Source organism: Amia ocellicauda, chromosome 20 (genome assembly GCF_036373705.1).
Source record: "Amia ocellicauda isolate fAmiCal2 chromosome 20, fAmiCal2.hap1, whole genome shotgun sequence".
Lineage (NCBI taxonomy): Eukaryota > Metazoa > Chordata > Actinopteri > Amiiformes > Amiidae > Amia > Amia ocellicauda.
In genome coordinates, this window is record NC_089869.1 from 8,019,239 (window position 1) to 8,031,607 (window position 12,369).

A 12,369-nucleotide genomic window follows, 5' to 3' on the forward strand; every position below is an offset into this window, starting at 1 on the left:
TTCTCAGTCGTACCCTTACAGTACAAGGGAGAGAAAATAGTGGAGCCATTGTGTAATTACACATTGAAGCCGGCGTTTCCTCTCTGTACTTCAAATCTCCATCGTAACAAAACAAGAAAACTGCCGTTGTACAATGAGTGCACAGTTCCCAATGTGCACCGTTCATTCACATTTGTATCACAAGAAGATCATTACATCAACTCAACCGAGTGTAGCCTGATCACATGTTCTGCAACCAGAAGAAGTCGACAGAAAACCACAAAACGCTCTGGTTAAAGAGTTAAGAGACTAAAAACAACAGCACTCCTTGTGCAGGTCAGTGTATATTGAGGGTTATAGATATTTCTGTGGCGGCCCCCTTTAACGTGTGGAGCGAGGAGTGCTGCATTGCAGTGAGACGGCTTCTCCCCATGAAGAGCTCCCTGGTGACTGTGCTGGAGCTGTTGGAAGGCAACACCGTTTTTGCCGTCGATATTACCCTGACAGCTATTGGTATTTTTTCTGTTTTCCAGGCCATTTATTATCTGACCATGAACTAAGTGTACAATAGTTGCATATATAGAATATACTGCACCTTACAAACAAAAACACAAACCAAGTTTAATTGATTATTTTAGATAGATGGGCGTGAGCTTTTTTGAATGTAATGGATGTGTTTGAAATTACAGGAAAGCAGTTGGGGGAATTTCTCTTGGATCAAGGATATGCTGTAGAGCCAAATGATGGAAAGAACAGTCCGAGGGAGCAAGATATAAGTAATAAAATAGTAGTAATCTCATAATAAAACAGTGTTTTGTTGCAAGGCTGTGACCTCTGCTGTTTTTTCAGATTGCATTCTGAATGCAGCGTTGGAAAACTTCAAGAAAGCAGGGGGTAAGAATGGGACTGGAGAAATGCCTCTCCCTGAACCTCTCACCCTGTGTGTGGGTGACACCTTTCCTGCTGTCGTTACCCATGTGGAGAGTCCAGAGGAGTTCATCTTTCAGAAACTGGACAATATGAGTCACTTTGTCTCCATTCCTCTGTGCCCCCACTGAGCGTAATTTTAGAAGTATTTCTGTGGCGCTCTCCTGTTCTCAGTAGGAGTTGAACTGCTTGCCACAGGGATCTGCTTCGGTGAAGATGTACTTTCTCAATTTAGTTCATACCTAAATCCCATGTTGTACTCGCCACTACACCATATCCCCCTCCCTCTAATGCTAGATGCCCCATTTTGTGCTGTTCTGTACATGAAGTTTCAATAATTCTCGTGTCTTGGTGCATGAACCTGTTTTCTTGTGTGTGTGTGAGTTATTTCCGGCTTCTCTAATGTGATCAGGTGCCATTGAGGAGCTGCAGGTCAGTCTGAGAGAGCAGTGTATGCAGACGGCCACTTCAGAGGACTTCAGGCCCGCCCCAGGGGCCGTCTGTTGCTCCCAGTTCACTGGTAGGTGTTGCACAGTGGCAGTGGTGATGAATCCAGGAAGTCCTCTTTAGGAACTACTTTTTAAATCAAGATGCAGCTCCTTTATTTGTGTGATCAGCACCCCCTCCACCCTAGAGAAAGCCCAGAACCAGTCTCTGCTGGTTCCCTGGTTTCATTGAGTCACTTTCAGCTGGAGTCGGGATCCTTGGTGTTAAATTAGACTCCACACTCTCTTTTGATTCTGATGTTCGCCATACTACCCAAACTGCTTTCTTCCACCTCAAGAATATCTTCAGACTCTGTGCTTCGCTAACATGCTGCTGCTGAATCTCTCATCCGTGCATTTGTCTCCTCCAGGTTGGATTAGTGTAATGCTCTTCTTTTTGGTGGCTCTGCTCAAACACTGAACAAACGTAGGCATTTAGAGAGCTCTGCAGCACGTGTCCTCACCCCGTCCAGGGCCTGGGAACACATCACCCCCACCTTCAAACGGCTTCACTGGCTCCCAGTCAAATCCAGAATCGTCCTGCAGATGCAGCTGCCGATGCAAGCTATTCCCTGTGCTTTAGCAGGCATGTAATGTTAAAATGGAAATGGTTTAAATTAATGATTGTAATTGGGCCTCTTTAGATCTCTGCAATCACAATTGTGAACTACTTAATTCTTACTGTGTCGTTCTGTGGAACTTGTCAGTAATGGGAGTAAACCTCTATGAACATCTATCTCCACTCATTGACAGCCCTCCTGTGGCCAAAGAATGCACTGCAGTGTACAATTCAGAGATGCCTTGGCAATGAGATGCACTTTCACTATGTTGTATGTGGAAAATGTCAAAACCCAAATGACTTGTTTTGTAGTATGAATCCCAGTAAGCGCCCTGTGTTGTGCCTTTTGTCTACTCAAAGGCTACTTCATGATTTGTCATTGCAGCACACATTCATTGCCCTGTATGCTGATCTTTTCTCTTGATGATGTAGTTTTCAGGTTGTTAGGTATATTGCAGTTGCTTTCTTGTTGTTAAAGCATCACACTGAAGTCTGTAAAATACACAGATATTGTTCAAATCCTGGTTGTGTCTCCATCTGTCCAGCAGAGGGCACCCAACAGAAACTGAAGGGAAACCCATGAAGGTGTCACTGAAATGTGTACTTCTGTGAAATGCAGCTTCAAGAGTCATTTCATATGAGGGTAGAAAGCGAAAGAAAAGGTTATTTGTGGGAACATCCTTTAATTGACTGGTGTTGTCATGCAGGGGACGAGCGAATGCCCAGAGAGTGGACCAAAGACGCCAGCAGGCGGTTTCAGCAGCTCACTGCTGCCGTCCAGCTCCAAGCCAAGGTCCTCTGCACCAGCGAGAGAAGGTCTGGCATCGAGCTGCTCCGGGACGGGCAGAGCATCGGTGATATTCTCACTGCAGAGGAAATGTCCATCTGTAAGACCACCACAGTGTCTGCCCCACCCGTCACCACGGCCGCACCCATTCCTGAACCCAGAGGTATACGACTCCTCCAGTCATAAGTGCCAGATCGCTGGGAGTCAGAATGTGACTTTGTGGTCTTAGTGCCAGTTATGAAAGGGAATCTGTCATTGCAATAAACTCTTAAAGCATATTAGAGTAAGAGGATGAGAGTGTTCAGTTACTGTTTAAGTGGTGGGAAAACACATTCTTCTTTACCTTTGGGGATCTCTAATAATTAGTTAACACTCTTTCTTCCCCTCTCTCCCAGGTGGCTTTCCAAAGGACTGGAAGACCGTGGTGTTGCCCACCAGTGACACTTTCCAGTTGCACATTGCAGTGGTCAGGAGCCCCAGTTTGTTCTACGCCTTGACAGCTGATCAGCCAGGTGATGAAAACAGTTCCTCTTCATTCCAGTCGGGATAGGATGTGTGCTAGGTGTGTTTTGTACTGATTGTATGTGCTGCACTTTGTAATGTCTTTATACTGTCCGCATTGTTCGTGTTTTTCAGTGGAAGTGGATAAGCTCCGAGCCCTCATGATGGATCTGGCAGATCACTGCAATAAACAAGATCCAAACTGCGGTATTAAATATTACTAGTTTACTGTGTCACGGCATATACACTCACCTAAAGGATTATTAGGAACACCTGTTCAATTTCTCATTAATGCAATTATCTAACCAACCAATCACATGGCAGTTGCTTCAATGCATTTAGGGGTGTGGTCCTGGTCAAGACAATCTCCTGAACTCCAAACTGAATGTCTGAATGGGAAAGAAAGGTGATTTAAGCAATTTTGAGCGTGGCATGGTTGTTGGTGCCAGACGGGCCGGTCTGAGTATTTCACAATCTGCTCAGTTACTGGGATTTTCACGCACAACCATTTCTAGGGTTTACAAAGAATGGTGTGAAAAGGGAAAAACATCCAGTATGCGGCAGTCCTGTGGGCGAAAATGCCTTGTTGATGCTAGAGGTCAGAGGAGAATGGGCCGACTGATTCAAGCTGATAGAAGAGCAACTTTGACTGAAATAACCACTCGTTACAACCGAGGTATGCAGCAAAGCATTTGTGAAGCCACAACACGTACAACCTTGAGGCGGATGGGTTACAACAGCAGAAGACCCCACCGGGTACCACTCATCTCCACTACAAATAGGAAAAAGAGGCTACAATTTGCACAAGCACACCAAACTTGGACAGTTGAAGACTGGAAAAATGTTGCCTGGTCTGATGAGTCTCGATTTCTGTTGAGACATTCAGATGGTAGAGTCAGAATTTGGCGTAAACAGAATGAGAACATGGATCCATCATGCCTTGTTACCACTGTGCAGGCTGGTGGTGGTGGTGTAATGGTGTGGGGGATGTTTTCTTGGCACACTTTAGGCCCCTTAGTGCCAATTGGGCATCATTTAAATGCCACGGCCTACCTGAGCATTGTTTCTGACCATGTCCATCCCTTTATGACCACCATGTACCCATCCTCTGATGGCTACTTCCAGCAGGATAATGCACCATGTCACAAAGGTCGAATCATTTCAAATTGGTTTCTTGAACATGACAATGAGTTCACTGTACTAAACTGGCCCCCACAGTCACCAGATCTCAACCCAATAGAGCATCTTTGGGATGTGGTGGAACGGGAGCTTCGTGCCCTGGATGTGCATCCCACAAATCTCCATCAACTGCAAGATGCTATGCTATCAATATGGGCCAACATTTCTAAAGAATGCTTTCAGCACCTTGTTGAATCAATGCCACGTAGAATTAAGGCAGTTCTGAAGGCGAAAGGGGGTCAAACACAGTATTAGTATGGTGTTCCTAATAATCCTTTAGGTGAGTGTATGTGCATTGTTTATAGCACAGAATATTTTGGGTAAAAGTGGCATCTGGTCACAGTTTCCTTTACTATGATGCATGTCTTAAGTGAAAAGGCAGAGGTGTGAGCTAATTTGGTTAGCAGAAAGGGCAAAGAGGCTACATCTTTCCTCAGCAACAGAGCTGTTTATATATTGTTCCTTGTTGAGCTGTGCTATGATCCCCCCACCAAACACACACACATGTGAAGAGAATTATAAAGCCATAAAACCACAAAAGCATAATTGTTTCTTCCAGTGATTAGTTTATAACCATAATTAACATTGCAAATGAATGATACAGAATGAGGCAGACAGAAAGATTTGCCTGTTACCTGATCCAAGATTAAGATTACAGATTGTGCTAAATAGTCTCCCACTGTCTGTAACATCATTCACTCACCTTTTTCTAAAGCATTTTAACGCTTGGGAACAGTGCTTGGAAATTGTGAAGTCGTCTTTCGCAAACAACTGTAATCATAGTCCAATAACAATTCAATATTTAAAATGCAGTGCGATATTTCAAGATGTCTCCGTCAGTCTGAGCTTTGATGCTGTGCTCTCAGAAGCCCCTTATTGGGAGCCTTTCATATTTCCTGGCTGGCTATTCCAGGCTGCAGGTGCTTATTGAGTTTCAGATGTTTGTCTTGGAGAAAGCAGACCGCACTGGGCTATACCTTATATTTTGTGTTTTAGGGCTTGAAATTGCTTGCTAAACACAGCTGTTTCTCCTCGTATCTGAGTACTTGTTACCTATAATGTGATGAGAGACTCCAGCATAATTACTGAAGTATTTGTTAAAAAAGTCATTGTATGCTCCTGTTTTAAAGGGTTTTATTGTGTTTTTTTTTTTCTTTTGCCGTTCACGCATTTCTTAGGCCAGACAGGTTAAATGATTAAATGACCACAAATATTAAAACAAGTTTGCACTGAATTATTCTATATATTCTATATATAAATCAATTAGCATATGGCACAACATGAATAAAATACACGCCGTGATCTCTAATCTATTGATGTTAAATACATAATTATTTAATGTTGGCAATTGGAAATCTCTGAGAATTCATCCAAATCTAAAACATGTGTTAGCTGTAGGTTCCCTATCCTTCCAACTACAAATATACAGCTCTGGAAAAAAATAAGAGACGTCTGCAAAATTATTATTTTCTCTGGTTTTACTATTTCTAGGTATGTGTTTGGGTAAAATGAACATTTTTTTGATTCTATAAACTACTGACAACATTTCTCCCAAATTCCAAATATCAATATTGTAATTTATGAACTTTTCTTTGCAGAGAATGACAACTGGTCAAAATAACAAGAAAGATGAAGTGTTGTCAGACCTTGAATAATGCAGAGAAAAGAAAAAAGTTCATATTCATTTTAAAATAACACAATACTAATGTTTTAACTGAGATTCAGATATCAATATTTGGTGGAATAACCCATGCCCATTGTTTATTCATACACAAATACTAAGCTTTATAACGGGTCAACAAAAGCAATATATGAGCATATCCTTTTATTCCTTATTTATTGACGGCTCAAAGTTTTTGTTAAAGTAACTGAATACTCATAACTTGAGTATTAAAGCTGTGTGATAGAAATTGTCTTTTGCATGTGAAAATATGTATATATGTATAAATATGTATGTATATGTATATTGTATTTTGCATATGTAAAATATGTATATTGCTTACTTTTCTCTTTGTGACTTGTTATGAAGAAATGACATGAGTGTAAATGTAACTTCATTTTTTACAGGACCTCCAAGCGCCATCCCAAAATGCAGTGCAACCTGTGCAAATTTTAAAAGCCTAATCAAGAGGTGCTACAGAATACCATGGACAATAGAAAATAAATGACCCCTGCCAGATTGCATCTGCTCCTTCAGGACTTCAGGTTCTTTAAAATCTCACCTTACACGATTACAGGGTCTGGCTCCTGTTTTCTCCGTTCCTCCACAGGTTTGCTGTTCTTGCGCGGGCGACCGCCCAGCAGATCCTGTACGGTCCGGCCAGGGGATTATCATCATCTACCCTGAGGTGCTGGTGGCGTGTCGTCTGCGCAGTGAAGCAGGCACTGTGGGAGGGACGGAACATCTGTCTATTCAACAAGCAGGAGCTGGACCCGATTGTCATCGCGCGGAGGGGCATGGTGTTCGTAAGGGACTATGTCAATCTGGAGGTCCATCAGAGGGGCAAGGAGGAAGCCTATAAGAACTGGCACATACAAGATCTGGGGGAGCTCAGGATCCCGTGATGGGACCCACCTCCGGGGACGGTCAGTTCCCCCTGCTGGAGCCCGAGTCCAAGATCTTTTAAATATTTTATGGATGATTGTTTTTAAAACGATTTTAAAAAGGAATCTTAATTGTTTTTAAAGATTTAGTTGCTTTTAAACCACTAATTGTTTAGGGTTTTTTTGGTTTAGTTTTGTTATATTCTTTTGTCAAATACATTGACCGTTTTGGATTTAATTTTAAATGCATTGGACCTTTTTTGTTTGTTTTTTATTTTTTTACCTTTTTGATTGTTTCTTTATTTTGTCCAATGCATTTTCAGTTATTTTCAATGTATTTGACTTTTATGTTGGTGAGCAGTTTTTGCTTTAATCACGTTTGTTTTGTTGTTTTGGGCACGTTTATTTTGAAGTTAATTGTTTTGTTTTTTGTTAAAATCACAGATTTTAAAAATTTTAAGTGATTTTAAGAATTGATTTTTAAAGATTTTAATCATAAGTATTAAAAAATTGAATTGTTTTTATTCATGAAATGTAAAATACTACACCAAATAAAACAGTATTTTACACGATTACATGCAAGGGCAGTAAGTCAAGAAAACTCAACATTTGTATTGTGGGCTATGCAAGTTTAAAATGCTTTTAATGAGAGACAGTTTGTTGGACATATTGGAAAGCATTTAAGAGCATGGGCACTGAATGAGGAACGGGTATTATGTGTAGGCACATTTTCCCAACACACAGATGGGTATACCAGCTAACCTGTACCAGGCTGGCTCAGATAAAATCATCCTTCCCAGCATATTTCCATCAAGCCAGAGACAATTTGTGGCCAGGCTGGCACACTTTGGTTTGGATTAGCTGTGTGAAAAGGTTATTGCTGTCTTTTTTCCAGGGCACTTTAGCAGTATATTCTACACAATATTGTTTAAAAATGCTGTCAGTGAGCTATTTGAATGCAAACGTGTATTGTCCTCCACTTTTGTAGATCTCCACATCGATAATTGTGTGTGTGGACCCAAGTATCTCCAATCAATACCATCTCAGTACATGAATTGATTGTAGTACATGATTGATTTTGATATTCACTTATTCCACAAATTCAACTCTCTGTTGTATCCAGGACACTGAGCCCAAGGAGAGCTGCACCAAAGGCATCAACATTGGCATCCTCACAGCCATCGAGGATGATGTAGCCCTCCAACTCATTTACAACAGTCCAGAGTGTCGCCGTTGTGTTAGAAGAAGCTGTTGTATTTTAAGATGTCAGTGATTTGCCTACTCCATTTGCTCTGCTGTTTGGCCTTCTCTACACTCTGAACATTGATTTCCCAAAATAACTGAAATATGCTTTTGAGGTGATTTTTGGTCTTGAAGGACCTTGGCTCTCAGTGCTCTGCTAGGGTGCAGTCTCTCACAACCAAGCTCTTGCTGTGAGGATAACCTCCACCCACAGAAGTCTAGATATCTCATCAATTATATAATCAAGTGAGGTGTGATCAACATCATCCATGAGATTGACAAAGTTTGAGTTAATCGAGTTTTCTTCATATCAAGAACTCTGAGCACTGTAGTGGATATTATGCAGTACAGCTTTTGTTGCAAGCAAAAAATAAATATGTAGGCTGTACAGAATCACTTGGATGTGCAAACCAAATATTTCAGTTTAAATAAGGTCTGACAAACATCATGTTGGGTTTGACCAAGTTTTGGTTTGTTTTATGTGTACCAGGGAACATTTCTACTTATTTTGGGTTGTAAATAGGATATACAGAACCTCTTGGATGTGCAAGCAGCGTGTTTAATTTAAAGTATGGTGTGACAAACATCACATTTTTTTCTGGGTATGAAAGAAAGAAAGCACTGTAGTGGACTTTCTACAATACAGGTGTTGTCATGCATATATGGAATAGGATGTTCAGCCTGTACCCTATATCCTTTCAGTACATTTTTCTATTTTTAGAAAATAGGTATTTTACTTTCAGAAATGTTATTTAGAGCCACGTTGATGCCCAAACCAAATGTTTACAAGTGTTCACTTTTCAAGTCCTGTTCTAATTATCTTAGAAAACACCCTTTCACATCCTTTCTTCCCCTTCTTGAAGTAATCACTCATCTAACATAACATGATTGAGAAGAATGCATTGGAAAAGCTGTTTTGACCTGTCCACTGTTAGATCAGTCATTTCAAGGAAGGGGGAAGACGGATGTCTTGTAATTCATGCATGTAAGGGTTAAAGCACAGGCTACAGTATTCTCTTTTGAATAGGATTTTGTGGCTGTTAAGCCACCAATGTTTGAATGACACTCAAGTGCATGAAATGTTTGTTGTTTAAATCAACATTTTATTGGAAGTGAGCAAGAAAGTCTTCTGTCCTTAATGCAATGAAGTGAGAAGATAACAAAATTGCATCAGCTCACAATATTAAGGCAACCAGCTGCACAGCCTTTCTAAGTAAACTCAGCTTGTTTGTACAAGTTCTATTCACACATACTTAAAATCAATGCAATGTTTAAAAAATTGTCTTATGACAACCCAGGAATTCAAGTCCTCCTAATATAAACCTTTAAGTCCTTGCAATGTTTAATCTCATGTTAATTCAACTTACAAATGAATTTACTCATAGCATTTGCTGGGCAAGGAATCTCGATGAAAGCAATCATTAATTCTAGTTTGTTCAACATTGTGCCCAAAAGCTGACTATACTGTGCAGCTGGTTGCCTTAACTTTAGTCAACTTCCAATTTTTTACAGTCAATTTTCTTGTTTGATTTCTTTCTCTAATCGTTTGATGGTCCACATGTGTTTTCTTATTGCTGCTCTCCTCCACAGCCAAAAACTTCTTCCAGTGCTGGTGGAGACGAGGTCCCTCTGAGAAGGCGGTGTCCTGGAGTCGGGATGGGGCTGCCTGGGGTGGCGTCGTCATTCTTTGTTCCAGTGTTGGCATCTCTCCAGTGGCATTTAATACCAGTCCGCGACGAAGTCAAACTCCTGGAACAAGTCCTGCTCCTCCGGGCTGAGGACCCTGGAGCCAAGACTGAGGACTGGGGCTTCGGATGTTAAATCATCACCCACATCCTTGTGCTCTCTGACGTTGGGCACAAATGGAGGCGTTACCCTCTGTGCCTCCAGCCCAGGCCAGTCCACGCTCCTGAAGAAGGCGTGCTGCATCACTTCTTGGGTGCCTCGCTCTCCGGCCCCGAGCCGCCAAGCAGGATTCTTGCTCATCAGCCTAGTCATGACGGAGACTGCTTCGTTTGACAGGTGCTGGGGGAATGGCACTGGATCATTCACGATACTCTCGTACAGATCCCGCTCATTGGCTCCGGTAAAAGGACACTCGCCCACCATCATCTCAAAGAGCAGGACCCCCAGTGCCCACCAATCAACTGCACGGGTGTAGGACTCCTCCGACAGGACTTCTGGAGCGAGGAAGTCAGGAGTCCCGCAGAACGAACTTGTCCGGTCACCTGCACCCATATTTTCCTTGCACAGACCGAAGTCCGCAATCTTCACGAAGCCTCGTCTGTCCATCAGCAGGTTGGGCAGCTTCAGATCCCTGTGTGCGATATTGTGCCTGTGCAGGAAATCCACCCCCAGCACCACACAAGCAGCACTGAATACAGCCCGGGGCTCTGTGATCGCTTCTCCGTCCAGCGTGAGGTCTCCCCCTGCGACGTACTCCATGATGAAGACCAAGTGCTCCTCAGTCTGGAAGGAGCCGTAGAAGTTCACCAAGAAAGGGTGGTGCACGCTGCTCACAGTCTGCAAGACGCTCCTCTCACACATGAGGCTTGCAACATCTTGACTGTCAACAACCCCTCTTTTTTGAATGGCCTTGAGGGCAAATCTTTGGGTGGTTCTTCTCGACTCCGCAAGCAGCACCTTTCCAAATGCGCCGCGCCCTAGAACAGTGACACATTTGAAATCCTCCAGACAACAATGAAATTGCCCCGTCAGATCTGGCTGTGGGAGTTCGAGAAGCTTCTCCAGATCTTCAAACTCCTCCAGGTCTTCAATCTCCTTCTCCAGCTGCTCAAACTCCTGCATCTCCAGGCGTTCATTCTCCTCCTTCTGCAGACGTTCAAACTCGACCTCCAGACGTTCATTCTCTTCCAGATATTCAAACTCCTCCTCCAGATCAATAGGGTCATTCAGGGAGTCTGAATTCTCCTCTGCATCCTCCTGTGTCGTCCTGCTCACAGGGCCAATCACAAGGGGGCAGCTTTTCTCAAGGGCGTGGCTGCCTTCGCTGGAGGAGGCCGCTGGGCTGTGTGTTTTTTGCAGCTCCTCTCCAGCACATTCCTCCGTGTCGGTACTGGCGTCGGGCTTGTTCTTGCGCGACTTATACCAATACCAGCCCATAAGCACCAGCGCTGCTGGAAAAACTAGCGGCAGGATTCTCCCCGGAAAAAACATTTTCTCTGGTAGATGGTCCAAGAACAGGCGGGTCGCTAAGGCGTGTCGTGGGTCGTCAACTCTGTCAGGTGAGCTCACGATCTGAATGCTTCGGCTCAAGCAGCGCTATTTATGTATCGGGACCCAGTGTGACGTCATAGCGTTCACGTCGCCATGGTGACGTGTGGGGCACAGTTCGCTCGCGGATCTCCTCCGCTGTCTCGGGGAAAGGACGCATCTGGCCCAGGGCCGCCTCAACTAATATGTGACGCTGCTGGGCCGGTGTAAACTTGCACCCGTGTTTGAAAGTGTTCGATGCGGCCTGTCTGTCAATATGAGCGCAGCGGCCCTGGGCGGAGAAACGCGTCATGAGTGACGCATCTCAAGCCACGCAAAATAAAATACCGGCACCGACAGTATAGCTCAGACGACTGGACTGTATTCATTTCACTCTCTGCCACGTCTATCAGCCATATGTGCGCACATGCACTGGTGATGTCGCTCACATGTGCACAGAGAAACGCAGAGGCGAGTGAGTGCTAGTGAAGCAGCGCACACTTGTCTTCAGTGACTGTATTGGTCGAGTCTGCAGTGTGAACACGGTGTCTGACTGCAGTGACAGCGCTGCGCTCATCAGCTGTCAATGCGCTGTGAAACTGAGCGCGACGCGTAGGGACTAATCCGAATTAGGCATGAAACCATATGAAGTGAACCGCAGCGTGTTTCCAAGAAAGCAATGAGACGACACCCGCTGTGTGTTTTGCAATCCGATATACAATGATATAGGTAATGCAAACATATAGCAGTTGGGAGACTTGCAAACTAAATCTGTGTCTCATTGTTTAGCATTTGAAACAAAAGCAGAGAGAGGTCCAAACGCATGCGCAATGGGATTTTCTGAATAAGTGAATATCAAAATCAATCATGTACTACAATCAATTCATGTACTGAGATGGTATTGATTGGAGATACTTGGGTCCACACACACAATTATCGATGTGGAGATCTAC

General features: G+C 43.3%; 2 protein-coding genes across 2 annotated transcripts; one reads left to right on the forward strand and one right to left on the reverse strand.

Annotated features, from left to right (window-relative positions):
- The first annotated feature begins 410 nt into the window (after window positions 1-410).
- On the forward strand, window positions 411-3,462 carry LOC136716282 (tudor domain-containing protein 1-like). Its single transcript, XM_066693881.1, has 6 exons — window positions 411-492; window positions 829-873; window positions 1,319-1,426; window positions 2,658-2,900; window positions 3,133-3,249; window positions 3,374-3,462. The coding sequence occupies exons 1-6, from the start codon at window positions 411-413 to the stop codon at window positions 3,460-3,462; spliced, it is 684 nt and encodes a 227-aa protein (XP_066549978.1).
- A 5,408-nt stretch (window positions 3,463-8,870) lies between these two features.
- LOC136716158 (serine/threonine-protein kinase N2-like) lies at window positions 8,871-11,034 on the reverse strand. Its single transcript, XM_066693654.1, has one exon. It carries the CDS (start codon window positions 11,009-11,011, stop codon window positions 9,923-9,925), a length of 1,089 nt encoding a protein of 362 aa, XP_066549751.1. The 5' UTR covers window positions 11,012-11,034; the 3' UTR covers window positions 8,871-9,922.
- Window positions 11,035-12,369: the final 1,335 nt, after the last annotated feature.